This window comes from Cebidichthys violaceus, unplaced genomic scaffold, assembly GCF_023349555.1.
Source record: "Cebidichthys violaceus isolate CVI_PGR_0920_01 unplaced genomic scaffold, fCebVio1.0.p SCAF_19, whole genome shotgun sequence".
In the NCBI taxonomy this organism is placed as follows: Eukaryota; Metazoa; Chordata; class Actinopteri; order Perciformes; family Stichaeidae; genus Cebidichthys; species Cebidichthys violaceus.
Window position 1 is genome coordinate 1022302 of NW_027176361.1, and position 16340 is coordinate 1038641.

At 38.0% G+C, this 16340-nt stretch overlaps 1 protein-coding gene across 4 annotated transcripts; it reads right to left on the reverse strand.

Annotated features, from left to right (window-relative positions):
* Nucleotides 1-5997: 5997 nt before the first annotated feature.
* LOC137874423 (phosphatidylcholine:ceramide cholinephosphotransferase 2-like) lies at nucleotides 5998-14764 on the reverse strand. 4 transcript variants are annotated; one of them, XM_068713093.1, is made up of 7 exons: nucleotides 14569-14764; nucleotides 10694-11478; nucleotides 10192-10309; nucleotides 10036-10093; nucleotides 9353-9448; nucleotides 8493-8659; nucleotides 5998-7895 (listed from the first exon to the last, which is right to left on the reverse strand). In XM_068713093.1, exons 2-7 carry the CDS (start codon nucleotides 11230-11232, stop codon nucleotides 7722-7724), a joined length of 1152 nt encoding a protein of 383 aa, XP_068569194.1. In that variant the 5' UTR covers nucleotides 11233-11478; nucleotides 14569-14764; the 3' UTR covers nucleotides 5998-7721. The 4 variants fall into 4 exon arrangements, with proteins under 4 accessions (XP_068569194.1, XP_068569195.1, XP_068569196.1 ...); XM_068713094.1 differs by having other exon boundaries at nucleotides 10694-11505; XM_068713095.1 differs by having other exon boundaries at nucleotides 14520-14764.
* Nucleotides 14765-16340: the final 1576 nt, after the last annotated feature.

Below are 16340 nucleotides of genomic sequence, written 5' to 3' on the forward strand. Positions count from 1 at the left end.
TTATTATTATTAAATCACTAGTTTTTACTGACTCAAGTCAAGAGATGGATGAGGTAAGAATTAATTATTATATTTAAGAAACAGCTTTTCTTCTTTGTATAAAAACCTTTTAAAAGAATTGTTCTCTTATTTTCTTAATTATTTTATCTCATTTGTGTGGTTTTATTGTATAATTGTATGACTGTCACTCATTTCCTTTGTTATAGTTATTATTCTTGTTATATTATCATCAAGGGTCAATTTTCGAGAGGTTATAACACACGCAAATATTCTACGCAAATAAATGACATTTAAAATATTGAGATTATTGATTTGAATTGCTACAGTACACACAAATTACAATTAATACACATTATACATGATATTTAAACTATTGTGCAGTCTAAAGATGTAGTTAATGTTATAACTATTATTATTTAAAAATAAATAAGTTAATATGATTAATACAATAATTATAAATAAGTTAATATATTAATATTACACTGTGTAACAGGTTCTTTTTTGTAATTGTTTGTTAAATCATTTTTATTGTGTTACTTTTAATTGTATTTTTAATTTTGTACTTAAATTCTTTTATTATTCTTTAAATTGTCAGTATTTTTATATTGTAAAGCTCTTCAACTTTTCTAAAATTACATGATTATTAACGTTAAACAATATGACTCATTATTTCACTGCAACACAACCCTGTTTATTAATCGAGTCATTGTTTCATTACTCAGTCAGGTGACATTTCTTACTGATCAATTGATCTCCTGCAACAGTGGATAGTGCGTCGGTGTTAATTTAATTTAATTATTGATCTTTCAGGAGATCGGACTGATGAGCAGAATGAATCAGAACCCTGCAGGTCCGACCTGTGGTGGGTAAAAAAAAATCAAATATAACTGAACATGAATAACTTTAGATGACAAACAAACACACATATATATATATATATATATATATATATATATATATATATATATATATATATATATATATATATATCTTTAATTGGTTTCTTGTTCATTGGTCAGATGAACTTCAGGTGTTTGACTGGAGTCCAGCTCAACAGCAGTACCCAAATCTGACCAGCGGGGGGCGAAACCACACTTCACACACTCAGATTGCTGCTAATGTGAGTGGACTGGTATATGTGTGTGTGTGTGTGTGTGTGTGTGTGTGTGTGTGTGTGTGTGTGTGGTCAAACCATCCCCAGAAGCCAATAAGATCCTCTTCCAACACTATCAGTGTTAAATGTAAATCTCAGAGAGTCTGTGTGGTGCTCTAACCCCAGGGTGTGTGTGTGTGTGTGTGTGTGTGTGTGTGTGTGTGTGTGTGTGTAATGTTGACCATACTGTAGAGTAATGTTGCCCCTTTGTCAGTATGTTATCCATCCAACACTGTTAGAGTGAGAACAACACAGCTGAGAGGGAAAACAGATGTAAGCTACAAGCTGCTGTCTCTTTCTGTTACATCAAGTACTTTGTATGTACTTCTACTAGTATAACTACTACTACAACTGATACTGCTGCTCCTGCTACTACCACTTATAATACAACATAAAGTTCTAAATTATATATGTGGTGATTGCAACTGCCGCATAATTAAAGCTCACCACAAGGGTTTTTGACCACTAGAGGCGCTGTTGAGCGATGCTTTTTACAAAAGGCTTTCTTTTGGTTTCATTCCTGTAGTTGGTGGCGGTATCGCACAAAAACACGCGAAAGTGCGCCTAAAAAGACAGTGAAGGAGAAGATACACATGGATGTGAATAATTGTAAATATTTTGAGGGTAAAATTAGGGAATCAAGCCATATTTCTGAGACTATTTATGTTCTGCAATAGCCATTTAATATTTTATCTTCAGTAATTACCTTATAACAAATGGCAGAGTCCGCCACTGACAGGAAATGATCGAACGGTATTGCAGTTTTTTTATTTTAATCAGATTTATACTAGCCCCGACTGTTTACTGTTAATTTTCTGCAGACATATCCGAGCTGGATTGAACACAAAGAGGGCTTTTATTGTGAAGGACAAACAACTTCAAATTTGAAAGTTGAATTTGTCTCTCTGCAGAGGTCCGTCCATCCTCTCGTCCCTCTCCTACTCTACAGTGACAGACACCTCCCTCCCTCCTCCCCGTACAGCCGGCCAATCAGTGCCTCTGCTGCCCAACAGGCCGACGCCCACTCCGGGGCACACCCGTGTTACCAGGGCAACGGTTTCACCAGGTGAGTTTGTGAAGTGTTTTTCAAGTAAATCTGAACGATTTCATGTTGTATTACTACTACTACTACTACTACTACTACTCTACGACTACTACCACTTTAGTAGTTAGTTCTACTTCATTACTGTTACTTGTACTTGTACAACTACTACTTCTACTAATGGAGGTGCTACTATTGTTTCTGCAGCGCCATAAGTATTGCTTTGGTAGTTTGTTTGTGCAGTAGTACTGCAGTATTTTATGTAGTATTTGACAGAGGCAATGGATGTCTGTCTGTCTGTCTGTCTGTCTGTCTGTCTGTCTCTCTCTCTCTCATTCTCTCTCTCTCTCTTTCTCTCTCTCTGTCTGTCTCCCTGTCTGTCTGTCTCTCTCTCTCTCTCTCTTTCTCTCTCATTCTGTCTCTCTCTCTCTCTCTCTCTCTCTCTCTCTCTCTCTCTCTGTCTGTCTCCCTGTCTGTCTCCCTCCCTGTCTGTCTGTCTGTCTCTGTCTCTCTGTCTCCCTGTCTGTCTGTCTGTCGGTCTCTCTCTCTCTCCCTGTCTGTCTGTCTCTGTCTCCCTGTCTGTCTGTCTGTCTGTCTGTCTGTCTGTCTGTCTGTCTCAGCAGCAGACAGGTGGTGAAGAAGCCTCTGAATGCCTTCATGCTCTACATGAAGGAGATGAGACACAAAGTGCTTCAGGAGGGACGAGAGAGAGAGAGCGCCGCCATTAACCGCATCCTAGGACGCAGGGTGAGACAGTGAGCCCCGATGATGTCACAGTGATGTCATCAGGGCTGGGTGAGCGAGTGAGCCCCGCCCAGCCCTGTGATGTCACAGATGATGTCATACAGATACTAATGTTACTTCCATTTATTGCACTCCTACTCCTTCCTGCTACAACGTATATTACAACTACCATTTCTACTACTACTACAGCTACTACAACTACTACTAGTACCACTATTAGTACTGCTACTTGTACTACAGCTACTACTAGTACTTCAATTTGTATTACTATTACTACTAATTCCATTTACAATACTATTACCATTCCATTACCATTACTACTAAATCTACTACAACAGCTAATAGTACCAGTACCACTTCAACTGCTTCAGTTTGGACCATTCTTTTGAAACCGTGTGTTTTACAGAAGTTACATCACTGTGAAGGGTAAAGGGAGGAAATGTATGTGAGAATGAAGTGTGATAATAACAATAATGATAATAATAATAATAACTGTCTGTCTCTCAGTGGCACGCTCTGTCGCGCTCTGAACAGTCTAAATACTACGACCTGGCCCAGAAGGAGAGACTGCTCCACATGCAGCTTTACCCTGGATGGTCTGCCAGGGACAACTACGTATGTACTGCATATGCACCTCAAAGAGTATACTATGTATGTATGTGTATGTGTGTGTGTGTGTGTGTGTGTGTGTGTGTGTGTGTGTGTGTGTGTGTGTGTGTGTGTGTGTATGTGTGTGTGTGTGTGTGCTGCAGAGAGCTTCAGTTTCTTCTTCTTCCTCTCTTTCCAGGGTAAAAGGAAACGGAAGAAGAGCCAGCAGACCTCAGGAAGCTGCTCCAGGTCAGGTTAAAAGACAACCAAATGAAAGGCTTCTTTATCTTTAACATGCACTACTACCACCATTACTACTACTTCCATCTCTACTACTACCACCACTACTTCTACTACTACTACCACCACCACCACCATTATCAGCACCATTTGTCCTACTTCCACAATCACCACCATCATAATTACTACTACTGCCACCACCACGGCCATTATTACTACCGCTACTTCCATTTCTACCACCATCATTATTATTACTACTACTACAAATTCTACTACTTTCACTATCATTACTACGACCTCCGTTTCTACTCCTACCCCACCACCATTAGTACAATTGCCACCACCACCCTCATCATTATTACTACTATTACTTCCATTTCTACTACTTTCATTTTTACTACTACTTCTACTGCCACCACAACAGAAATATTACCTCCACCACTATTGCTACCATTAACTATTACTGCATTATAATTATCGATATGTTAACCACTTTGTTTTATTTGACTTTATACACTGCTGGGATTAATTACGATTTATTCCTTTTATCTTTCCTCTATAGAATAAAATCACGTGTTGTTGTTGTTTTTGTTCTTTTTCCTGCAGCTGGACTCTGAGTGCTGGATGAAACCCCTGAAAACACACACACACACACACACACACACACACACACACACACACACACACACACACACACACACACGTGGGTGTCGTCTGCATATACTCGTTGTAAAAGTTAAATATATATATTAAAACCTTATACACCCGTAGGTCCCCCATTTGGACGCAGAGTACATCAAAACTTAGAGAGTTTTGTGTTAAAAGTAACTGGCAGAGAACCCACGAAGAACGAATATAGTGATGTTATAGTTCTGCAGAAACCTCAGCGTCCTGGGAACAACATGAACTAGGTCACTTCTACATGAGACAAACACATCTCCCATCAGCCAAGCAAACAAATAACAAAATATCATAAATCATACTCGATATGACTGGAAAAGACCGGAGAAAAGAGCTGCTACTGTCCGTTAGCAACGTGCTACCTACGAACATGCAGCATGAAAAAGCATGAGCGCCTGACGGAGATTACGGACATAGTTTCCATTTCTCTCCCCGGTAAACCATCGCAGAGATATTCAGCTTCGAACACAAAAAGTCACACAGCTTTCATCGAATATTGTACTTACTTTTGGTCGAATCTCAGCGAAAAAATGGAATATCTCCGTACTTCCAATGCATGTTTGTCCAGCTGCTGGTGCTCCGTGTGAATCCGTTCGATTCGTGTCTCTCCGACACTCCTCGGATTCTTGAGAGGGTTGGAAGCTCAGCAAATCAGATTTCAGAGCTGGACGTTTTTGAGCTTTATTGGCTAATAGTGCTGTCAATCATCTAGCTTTCAATTCCAGGCAATTGTATTGGCTCCTACGGTTCGAAGGATGTCTCAATGGTGAAAATCGGAGAAGGGGGGGCTGAGATACAGCCCTGAACAGAGAGTCTGAAGCAGTATTTGACCTTAAACTAAATAACTAAAAAGGGCATAGAAAGAGCTTAAAACACTCAAAAAAGGTCCAATCTTCGGTCTATTGATTCAATGAACATCATGAGTGATACATAGAAGTGATATAGAGTGTTTTTGAATTTAAAAAATACTTTTTTACTCAAATATTGGAATATTTGATCAGTTTTCTAATTTGAAATGCTCTATATTTCATAAATGTTTCACTGTATCTATGTATAGCTGTGTATATAGAGCCTATATCAGTTGTTCTAAGAGCCCAGCATATTAAAAGTCTTGGATACCCATACTTTCCAAAAAACAATACCCTAAAAGTGCTGTTTTTCAAGATCGAGCTTTTGAGTTTTCCAAGTTCTGCTGTGTTCCATCCTTATCTTATGTGAACCAGTAACATGTATTCTGATAGTTCCATGATTTTTCTCATCTCAAAAATATATATAAAAAAAAATATTTTATTTTTTTTAATTTTTTTTTAAAAATTTTTTTATACAATTAATTAGGTATTTCTTATCTTTATTCGAGCTGAGGCCTGCAAATAGGCCTCGTTTTTAAAAGGATTTATTAAGTTAATACATGTTTTAATCTGATGGCGCTGGATGGAAAGTCAAAGGATCACCAAAAATCTTAAAATTCATCCCAAGGAGATAATCTGAAAGAAAAGTCTAAACCACCAGTTTTACTAACAACACAACAATCAATCGTCAATAGCAACTCTTGGAAATGAAAATAAATCTTTTTATTATCAAAGCAAACTGACTGTGACACTTTATTCAAGTCCACTTAGGATGAACTGTGAGAACCAGAAACATCAGGTAACACTTTGATGAAAGTAACTTTTATGGAAGGACGACCTTCATGAATCCAACTTTAAATCAGCAGCAGTTCTACCAGTTAGTAGAAGTTATTGTTTCACCGATTCATTTTAATATCAAGAACCGCGATAAAATAACAACAAATACCACTGAGCTCAGCGTCTCAATACTTCACACATTTTGACTTGTAAATATAACTTAACAATAATCAAGAACAGGAAGACATTTACAACAATACTCATTACATATACTCAAAACCTGGTACTTTGGACCTCTATGTGAGCTAAGCTTGTTTTTGTTTTTAGCATCGTTGGCACTAGCATGTTGCTAACTGCATCCATTTCAATACCACAAGCTTCCCTTCCACAGCAAGGCCAGTTTTCTGGTAAAGAGAAGTCCACAATTTGGGAAAACATATCTATTTGTTATGACAATGCAACAGAATTTGGTTTCGAGGATATTCTTCTTGTTGACAGCAGGAATCAAAGTCACAGATGGTTTGTGTTCTAGTCTAGTGTCATTCTTGTAATCAGACGGTTCCCGATTTAAATCACAATTCTGTCGGCTTTGGAGCGTTTCATTTGGACGAGTTCTTGTGTTTAGCAACATTTAACATTTGAGTAAATTGAGTAAATGAGAAAAACAGAATAAGCAAAAACATTTTGTGTATTTGTGAAACCCAGTCCTAATCAGACGATGGAAAAAAACTTGACAGTGAACATGTTAACCAGCACAAAATATTCAGTTCTTTTGGTCCACACTACAAAAATGTCAACATTTCCACGAAGCCAACGTGGCGAATGTCAGAATGCTCTAGCAGCTGAGTATCATCGTTCACATTCTAATCAGAAACCGCTCCATTCAAAATAAGAATATGACGTTTACAAATTCAGAACAGTGTCATATTGTTAATAATAATGGCAGATTAGTGTGCATGTAAACATAGTCATAGAGAAACTACTTATTTTCTGCTTCTGTTCTCCTGGAAGATATTCTGGTTGTTTGGCCAGTTGATGAACGCTTTAATCCTCCAGATTCACACAATTTACGGGCAAATATGTGAACAACAACACCGGTATCGCAACTGCTTGTCTACACATACGAGCTGCTTTTCGCCTCTTCAGCTGGTGGATCTGTTGGCGTTTGAGCAGCAGGATCTACAACCGAAGTCCATTTTCAGAAGCCGCAGCTTGAATTTGAACTCTTATTACGGCAGTTTGCAGGATGGTCGTTTGGGTTTACTGACACTTTTGGCACTTGGAGCGTAAGACAGATGTTAACAGAAGGATAAAAAATACAAGTGCAGCAAAGACACAAAAGACTAAACCTCCAACGAATGCCACGATACATTCTTGAACTCCCTCACACTCTGAAGATGTTTCCTTTTTTTCTCATTTAATGCATTTCTTATAAAAAATGTTTTTAATTGAAACGCTCAAACTGTATCGAATGTTTCAAACAACTCGTCAGTCCAGATTCATGTGACGTGATGAATTATTAAACTCGATAAATAAATAGCAGGAGATCACGATAATGTAAACGTCTCTTCTTCTTCCTCCTCCTCGTGGAGCTGGAAATGCTGTTTTCAAATAAATAAGCTATCATTCGGGACTCGGTCCTCCTCCTTTACTCGTCCCTCCCCCCCTCCACCATCCTGTAGCGCTGTCTGCAGGACGAAGGCAGCGCCACCGGCCACGAGAACACGATGGGAACCGTCGTCTGGACGTTCCTCTCCAGGAAGTTGAAGACGGGGTTCCACCACGTCCTCGACAGGTAGTTGTTGGGAGCTTGACGCAGCGCCTGACCAAGAAATAGACACAAAAAAAATGAACCTCAAATGTGACTATTTGGTACTTTTAGATCATAAATGATAATTAAAGGAATATATTTTGGTTGGATAACACTAATTTGAACGAGTCACTTTGGGTTTAATCTGATATTTTATGGACAAAACAAAGAGAAAAATCTGCAGACTAACTGTCAGTAAAACCATTAAACAACTCTAAATATGATCCTTTCTTTGTTTAAGTCATCTATAGTTGTTATTTGCATTAAAAAAATAAGTATTTTTATTGATGGATAAATCTCATCATTATTATTTTTAATGATGTAATATAATGTGCTTCAAACTAGTGTTCATAATTCATCTCTAATATCTATTTTATATTAACATGAAAACATCTCCTTCAAACTACTGGATCTATTGAAGTTTATCACCAAAACTACATTTTACAGATTACACATGAACACATCACGATAACGTTATACTCTACCTTCAGCCAGTACTCATGTTCACTGAGCAGAGCCTGAAGGCATCATAGTGTAACTGAAGTGAACCTCCGTTGGTTAGCCGTTAGCGGTGCTGCTAACGTTACTAGCTCTACTAGCTGCACCTACATGCGTGTTGGCCATGGTGTGGTACCACCAGAAGGTCCTGGTGGTGGCGATGTATCCGATCAACACATCGATGCTGTAGTGCTCGTGGGCGACGAGGATGCAGACGACTCCCGAGGCGCTGAGCAACCAGCAGAACCAGCGATACCACCACATCCACCGAGGAGAGTCTGACACACACACATACATATAAAAACAACATTATATACAATATTCATAACAACAAAATGTGTCAGTCCGCGTCTACATGAACACATATTTCTACATGTGTGTGTATCAATAAAAAACTCATAACTTATTAAGTTTAAGGGACTAAATATTAGAACATAAATCACATATTTTATTCCTTTATTGTCAGCAATGAAATATTAGTCATACTATGTTCAATTAATTTGGGATGATCTGTTCATACCTTTAATTTTCCTCTACAGTTTCAATCTATTTTTATTATTTTTAAAATAAACTTGTCTTAATTTAAATTCTTTTTTTTTTTTTAACAAAAAGTCATGTTAAACATTATGAATAACAAGATCTTTTTTTTTTTTTTTTTTTTTTAGGAATTTATTGGTTTTTTTTGTATTTTGTATTTTGAAATGTTTAAGATCCAACAAAGATTTAGAGGAAATATTCAGAAAAGTTAGGAGAAAATATTTGTGTTTTGTTTTGTGTGTTTAAAATGTCTAATTACAATCAATTTAATTGAAATGAATCTTTCCATAAATAATGATTAAACCATGGAATTCAATTAATCAACCTGCCTTGTAACTAATAATTCCAGTTATTAACAAAACAAACAGACAGTATATATATATATATATATATATATAATATAATATAATATATAAATGAGGATGAGTACTCACACTCCTTGATGAAGAGGTAGGAGAGCGTCAACATGACGGTGTGACCGCTGTACAGGAAGTCACCACACATCAGGTGAGATCCGGTCAGAGACAAACCTGAACAAAAACCAAAACACAGAGCAGTGAGTCCCAGAGAGGAGGAGCTGGAGTTAAAACTGGAAAACCTAAATGGATTTTATTTAAAGTTACCTTTGAGAAAGCTACTTTTATGCTAAGCCAACTACCCTTATACTAGTTACCATTATACTCAGCTAACTACATTCATGCTAAGCTAGCTACCTTTATACTAAATTGACAAGCGTAGTTTTTAGCTGGCAACCTTTATGCTAAGCTAGCTTATTTTAGCAGAAATGTTGCTGTTTTTTCTTTTTCTCCATCGTGAATTGATTTAATTATGTGGAATAACAAGCTGAATGTACAAAATGGATTTTTAACACTTAGCTTTGGTCTTTAGCTTTAGTCTTAGTTTAGCCTAGCCGCGGCTATTTCACAAGCTAGCTTGCGGCCTGTACAACTCAAAAGTACAGTACTTTAGTTTTTAAGCTGTGATTTGCACCCAAAATGATTTTATAAATCCACATTTTTAATTGTATAATGTAGCTACAATTTGCCAGCCAATCATAGAGCAGGATTTTCTGTTTCCATGCTATAAAATGTGGCTAAATGTTCAGGGTTTTTGTTACCTCCTCCTGAGATCAGCCTCAAAATCCTCCAGATTTTGCCCGTGGAGTCGTTGTACAGCTGCACAGAGACGACCCAGAACAAACATTTACTCGTGATGCGTTCAAAGAAACCAGGTAAATCTGCAGTAAACCTCAGTATTTAGTGCGTAGCCGTACCTTTGGAGCGCAGACCATGTGTTTCCCCGGCACCGGCAGGGTGGTGAGGTACATGGTGACGCAGCGATACATGTAGAGAGTTCCGATGAGGAAGAAACACCGACGGCCAACGATAGCTCTGCAGAGAGGAAGAGCTTCACATTAATAAAATATTAAAAATTAAAGTTTTATATTTCCCTCTGGAATGCAGGAGGAGTCACCTTCAGTGCTTCAATATAAATCAGACCGCTTGAATAAGAAGACACTAAGAAAAAACTACATCAATTATCTGTCGGTTTTATGTTCGGGACTGGGTCTGGACCCGGACCACGGTCCCCTATTAGAGACCCCTGAACTAGACAATTAACCGATTCATAGAAGAAGAAGAAAGTCTAGCTTCAGCCTGACCAACAGCAACGCACTAAGCTCACTTTGTGTATTAAACCCGGTCTCTGATCAGACCCCAGAACTCCACAGTACTACGAGTACTTCTACTGATACTACCAACACATGTCGTACTTACTTGTGCTTGAGGAAGATCAGCTGGACGAGCCAGAGTCCGCACAGGATGAGCCCGTTGACCTCGGTGACGGTGAAGGCCCAGGGCACGCGGTCCACGTAGTCGAAGAACTTGTCCGGCAGCGGCGGGCTCACCGACTTGTCCGGCACCCTCTCGTGGACCACGGTGATGATGACGGTGGTGAAGACCAGGATGAACAGCGCGTAGAGGAAGGCCACGGCGGTCTTCCACCACTCCGCGGGGAGGTGGTTGGCCCGCTCATCCGGCACGGCGATCTTCACGTAGTCGCAGTGGCGCCTCAGCCCGCTGCTCAGGGAGTGGATCAGCTGGTTCTGTTTGAACAGGCTGCTCAGTTTGCTGCACTCCGGCTGCTTTTCGACAGCGGCAGCGGACGGCGGCGTCGGCGGCGAGGAGGCGTGGCGGGTCGGGTTTCCGTTGGCGACCCTCGGAGGATGAGGAGGAGTGTCGGGATTCGCAGTGGTCACGTTAACTTCCACGTGGGGGCGGACGTCGTCGTCCCGGATCAGTTCAGACGCTGCCATTTGGGTCAAACTTTAACGATTCTCTAAACCAATAAGGACGAGGTTCCCCGGTTCACCGACCAATCACAGCCGTCGTAACGTGTCAGCTGATTACACAACCAAAGCTTTTAGTTTCCTCTGGAGGTTTTTAGTGTCACAGATATTCCTTTATCAGGTCTCGACTGCTCCGGGTTCAGGTTTGATCAAGAATCCAGCGATCAATGGAAGGTATCAGTAATCCAGGTCAGTGATCGACGGATCAATAATCTGATCAATGGTGAGGTCACAAATAATCTGATCAATGGTGAGGTCACAAATAATCTGATCAATGGTGAGGTCACACAACACACACACACACATCTACATAAACACACACACACACACACACACATCTACATATACACACACACACACACACACACACATCTACATACACACACACACACACACACACACACACACACACCAGGCTGTTGAGTGAATGAATCTTGACTGCAGGTAACCTGAGGGCGGCACTCCCAGTGTGACAGACACACCCTAAGTACGCACACACACACACACACACACACACACACACACACACACACACACACACACACACACACACACACACACACACACACACGTGTGACTGATGGTGGAGAACGAGTCAGACAGCATCGATGACGTCATCGTCTCACAGGAACCTGAACGCTGAAACCACCTCTAAACTCAGAACATCAGGAACTTAGTAAGAACTCTCTCTTACAAAACTAAAAGTTGAACTCATAAGAAATAACATAAATAAAAAATGAATGTATATGAACTGGTTTGGAAAAAGAGCTTTTTTGCTAAATGTTCTACTTCCTCCTGTTTGATAAAAAACTTCAGTGATCAGCTGTTTGAGGAGATGAAACTATAAATCAAGAGTCAGACGCACATTGTTGAGATTTAATGACAATAAAGTAAATCTGGAATAAAACCAGAGTAACCCTTTAACTTCACATGTGATCAATACTGTGTCATGTTTAGTAAACTTACTGCTGAACTGAGGAACGAAAGAGACAAGGTAAATACAAACAATACTAATAATTTCATTATTTCACTCCAGAATTAGTGAGAAGATTGTTTAAAATGTTGTGACGTTTAAAGTTGATGTTCCTTCATGAACGTTACTTCCTGGTGAGCATTCGACCTTTAAAATGACAGATTTTATAATGGAGTTTGGTGAACGCACGCACGTGCGCACTCACTAGAGCGCCAAATGAGGATTAATCCGCTGCTGAAAGTAGTCCCTCAAACAAAGTCCCTGTTTGATGTGTAAACAGAGAGTATTTGGGGTTTTCAGCTCTTACTGAGCTTCAGTTTTCTGTTTCCGTGTCTCTCTCGTGCTAAACACCTCGTCTCTCTCTCACACAACATGTCACACCAAAGTGAATGTGTGCTCATGTACGTCTGCTACAGACGTTTTGAAATCCCTTTAGAACAAATCTAAACTTTATTTTCACGTTGTTGTTTAACACAAACTAACTGTGAATTATTACACAACAACTGTTGTTATTTTTAATCACCACTGAAGCTCTTTATATTGTAGAATATATATTTTACACATTTATATTACTTTATTATATTATTAATTGACCAACAGATTAAAACCTAAAAAAAAAGTCACATTTTCAAATAAATAAATAAAAGAAACAAATTCCCACATTTGAGAAGCTCACAACTAAATTTGGGTTGTTTTTTGCTTGATAATTAAAATGGATTAAAGAAATATTAATTTTATTTTTCCAAAACCTTCTCTGAGGGACGTAAAAAATATTTTTATATAAAACAAAACATTTAAAAAAAGCTAAATAAATGAGCCAAACATCTCAAATACTTTTTTTACATTTTGTCTTAACACAATAAAAGTATAAAATGAGCCTATTTATTACACGTTTGACCATTTTTGTACTAAAAAATGTCACAAAGTTCGACATAAATATCTTTGTGAAAGATAGAAATTGTACTTTGTTGCTTCTTAAATCTTTTTACTTTCATTTCAGCAGCTGCTCGGTGCCATTTTTATCAGCGTCACAAGATGAAGACGAACATATGTTCACGAGTAAACCGTCTTCCTGTTTACAGAGTAACAGATGTCCACTCTAACGAAGTTAAAGATCACGAGAACTCAATTTAACCCAAAACCACAGATTCAGCAACACCAGACCGAGAGGGTCATGTGGTCGGACTGATGGGGAGAATCTCTGTTTTCATTATCAATTCATTTGTCTTTTTAAAATTAAATGATTCATTTAATCCAATAAGCATCAGATAATAGTGAAGAAACGTCCGTCTACGTCGACGTCTATGAATTATTTGTTTTGTTTCGACCAACTAAATTTAACAGGATACAAAAAACAGAGAAAAGCAGCAAAGCTTCAACTACCAGATGTTTGTGATACATTATGAATCAATAATCAGAATAGTTTACAGTAACTTAATTCATTGACAGTTTTTTTAAGGACTAAATAAAAGTACCAAATATATATATACACATATAATATATTTATATTTATATATAAATAAACATGTATTTACACACATATGTATATATAAATATATGTGTGTGTTTGAGTATGTATACATATATTTTTGGTACTTAAATTTATTGCTGAAACATTGTCAAATAATTAAGTCAACGCCAATTATTCTGATTATAAATACACACACACACACACACACACACACACACACACACACACACACACACACACACACACACACATATCACTATACTTAGAAGTATAAATATTTACCAAATTAAATGATTGTAGGAAATCGATTAACCTGTACATTTCTATAATTATATATTTAAATAAAAGTAACATAATGGATCTTAACAAGAGAGAAACTGGAGGATGTACATGTTTTAAACAATAATATCTACCACATCAATACCTTTAACTAATATCTACCACATCAACACCTTTAACTAATATCTACCGCATCAACACCTTTAACTAATATCTACCGCATCAACACCTTTAACTAATATCTACCACATCAACACCTTTAACTAATATCTACCACATCAATACCTTTAACTAATATCTACCACATCAACACCTTTAACTAATATCTACCGCATCAACACCTTTAACTAATATCTACCGCATCAACACCTTTAACTAATATCTACCGCATCAACACCTTTAACTAATATCTACCGCATCAACACCTTTAACTAATATCTACCGCATCAACACCTCTAACTAATCGATCGACCGATTGATCAGTAGTTCTACATCTGAATGTGTCTCACTTTAACCTTATCTTAAACTAACCGTGATCGTCCGTCGACACGTCAGGACTTCATGAGGAACACAGACTCACCTGTCGGACGGTGCGCGGGACGTTTCCGCCTCTTTCAACCTCAAACAGGTAGAAACAGGTGAACGAGCTACCTTTAGTGTGCGCGTGGAGCTGAACTAAAAAAGTAGCTCACCGCTCAGAAAGCACAATTCTCACTTTCTTCTCGGGACTCGTTACTTTTTTTCTTCTTCTCCCCAAAACTTCCTCTTCCTCCTCATCTCACGCCCTCCTCCGTGAATGTGAGCGCGCGCCTGCGTGCTCCTTGTGAGCGCGAGCGTGTAGAATCCAAATATGGTGCGACGCCCCCCCATGACTCACCTCTGAACACTGACGGAGATGACTCACCTGAGTTTCGCTGGAACTCGGAATTTTCCGTGAAAGGGAAAATAAAAATGTTTTATATTTATATATTTATGCAACATTTATATATATATATTTATATATATATATATATATATATATATATATATAAATATACATTTTTTATGTACAGTAGTTTTTCTTATTTTTAATTAACAATAGGTCTATTTAAATACTTCTTCCATCACTGGGACATTTATTGACTTAAGAAAAAAAAAAAAAATATATATATATATAAAAAATGGCAATGTTTTATGTACAGTAGTTTTTCTTATTTTTAATTAACAATAGGTCTATTTAAATACTTCTTCCATCACTGGGACATTTATTGACTTTACACTGATATTAGTGATAAACTTGTGACCGCTTTATTCAACGTTGCTGGATAATGTTTCACATGAGGAAGTAGGAGGGAACCAAACCTCTGCTGAGGGAGGAGTTATATCCTCCCTGTTGTTCTACTGGAAAGTGAAAGTAATGTGAAACAATAATCAGGTCTCTTCTGGACTTGAGATTTGTTCCATTTCAACATGACTGATGACCATTTCTTCAGATCTTTCTCGTGGTGCTTCAGTTCAGTGGGTTCAGATCAAACCTTCATTGTGTCACATGAAGTCACCACACGGTGACATTAAATGTGTTTGAATATGAACTGTAGATTAACCTCACTGTGTTTGATGCTGTCTGTTCTTCACCGTCATTGTTTGAACTCACTGAGTCCACAATAACTTTCAAAAGACTCAAACGACTTACAGCACAGACAATATGCTGATCTCTCATTATTTTAATGTATCATAATGTATATTAGTGAGATTCATGTGGATATGAATGGATAGAGAAAATGATTTTGTTTCACTCTGTTTTTATTTATTTTGAACAATTACAATGAACAGTAAATATAGAAAACTGTCAAACAAGTTCTTATAAAAAAACAAAATATTAAAATAATAATAATAAGTTCTGAAAAAGTTCAGGAAGAAATCTTCCCATATGTGGTCCAACCCCTTCTTCATAACTCACTTCATTAACTTAATACAACAATACAATTCATCATATAAATATCAACTCAAATGACTTTCAGCTCTGTGTACTTGTCCTTCCGAGTTTCTTGGTTAAACTCGGGGTCGCGGAGCTCCAAGCTGCTCAGCAATACACCTCTTATGTGGCAGAGAGTTTCTTCAGAAATGAATGCTATTCTTCTTCCTTATAATCGGCCATATGTCAACGTTAACGGGGAGAGAACGGGGCATAGAAGTTATATGTTCTCTTCCCCAGGATCCAAAAAACAAAACAGTCTGTTATTCATCCAGCGACTGTGAACTAGGTTCTTTTAAAAGCAACGTTTTTTCTGTGCCTTCACTCACCAATGCGAGTCAGACGGAAGAGCGACGCGTTTAGGTGCCGCTTTTTTTTCTTCATATAAGAGCCGGAAG

Excerpts from the sequence above, each read along its gene's own strand:
- LOC137874423 (XM_068713093.1), bottom strand. The coding sequence starts at position 11,232 with ATGGCAGCGTCTGAACTGATCCGGGACGACGACGTCCGCCCCCACGTG. Across the intron at positions 10,310-10,693 it reads CTGATCTTCCTCAAGCACAA|AGCTATCGTTGGCCGTCGGT; the intron begins GTAAGTACGACA and ends TCCTCTCTGCAG. Across the intron at positions 9,449-10,035 it reads GAGGCTGATCTCAGGAGGAG|GTTTGTCTCTGACCGGATCT; the intron begins GTAACAAAAACC and ends GTTTTTGTTCAG.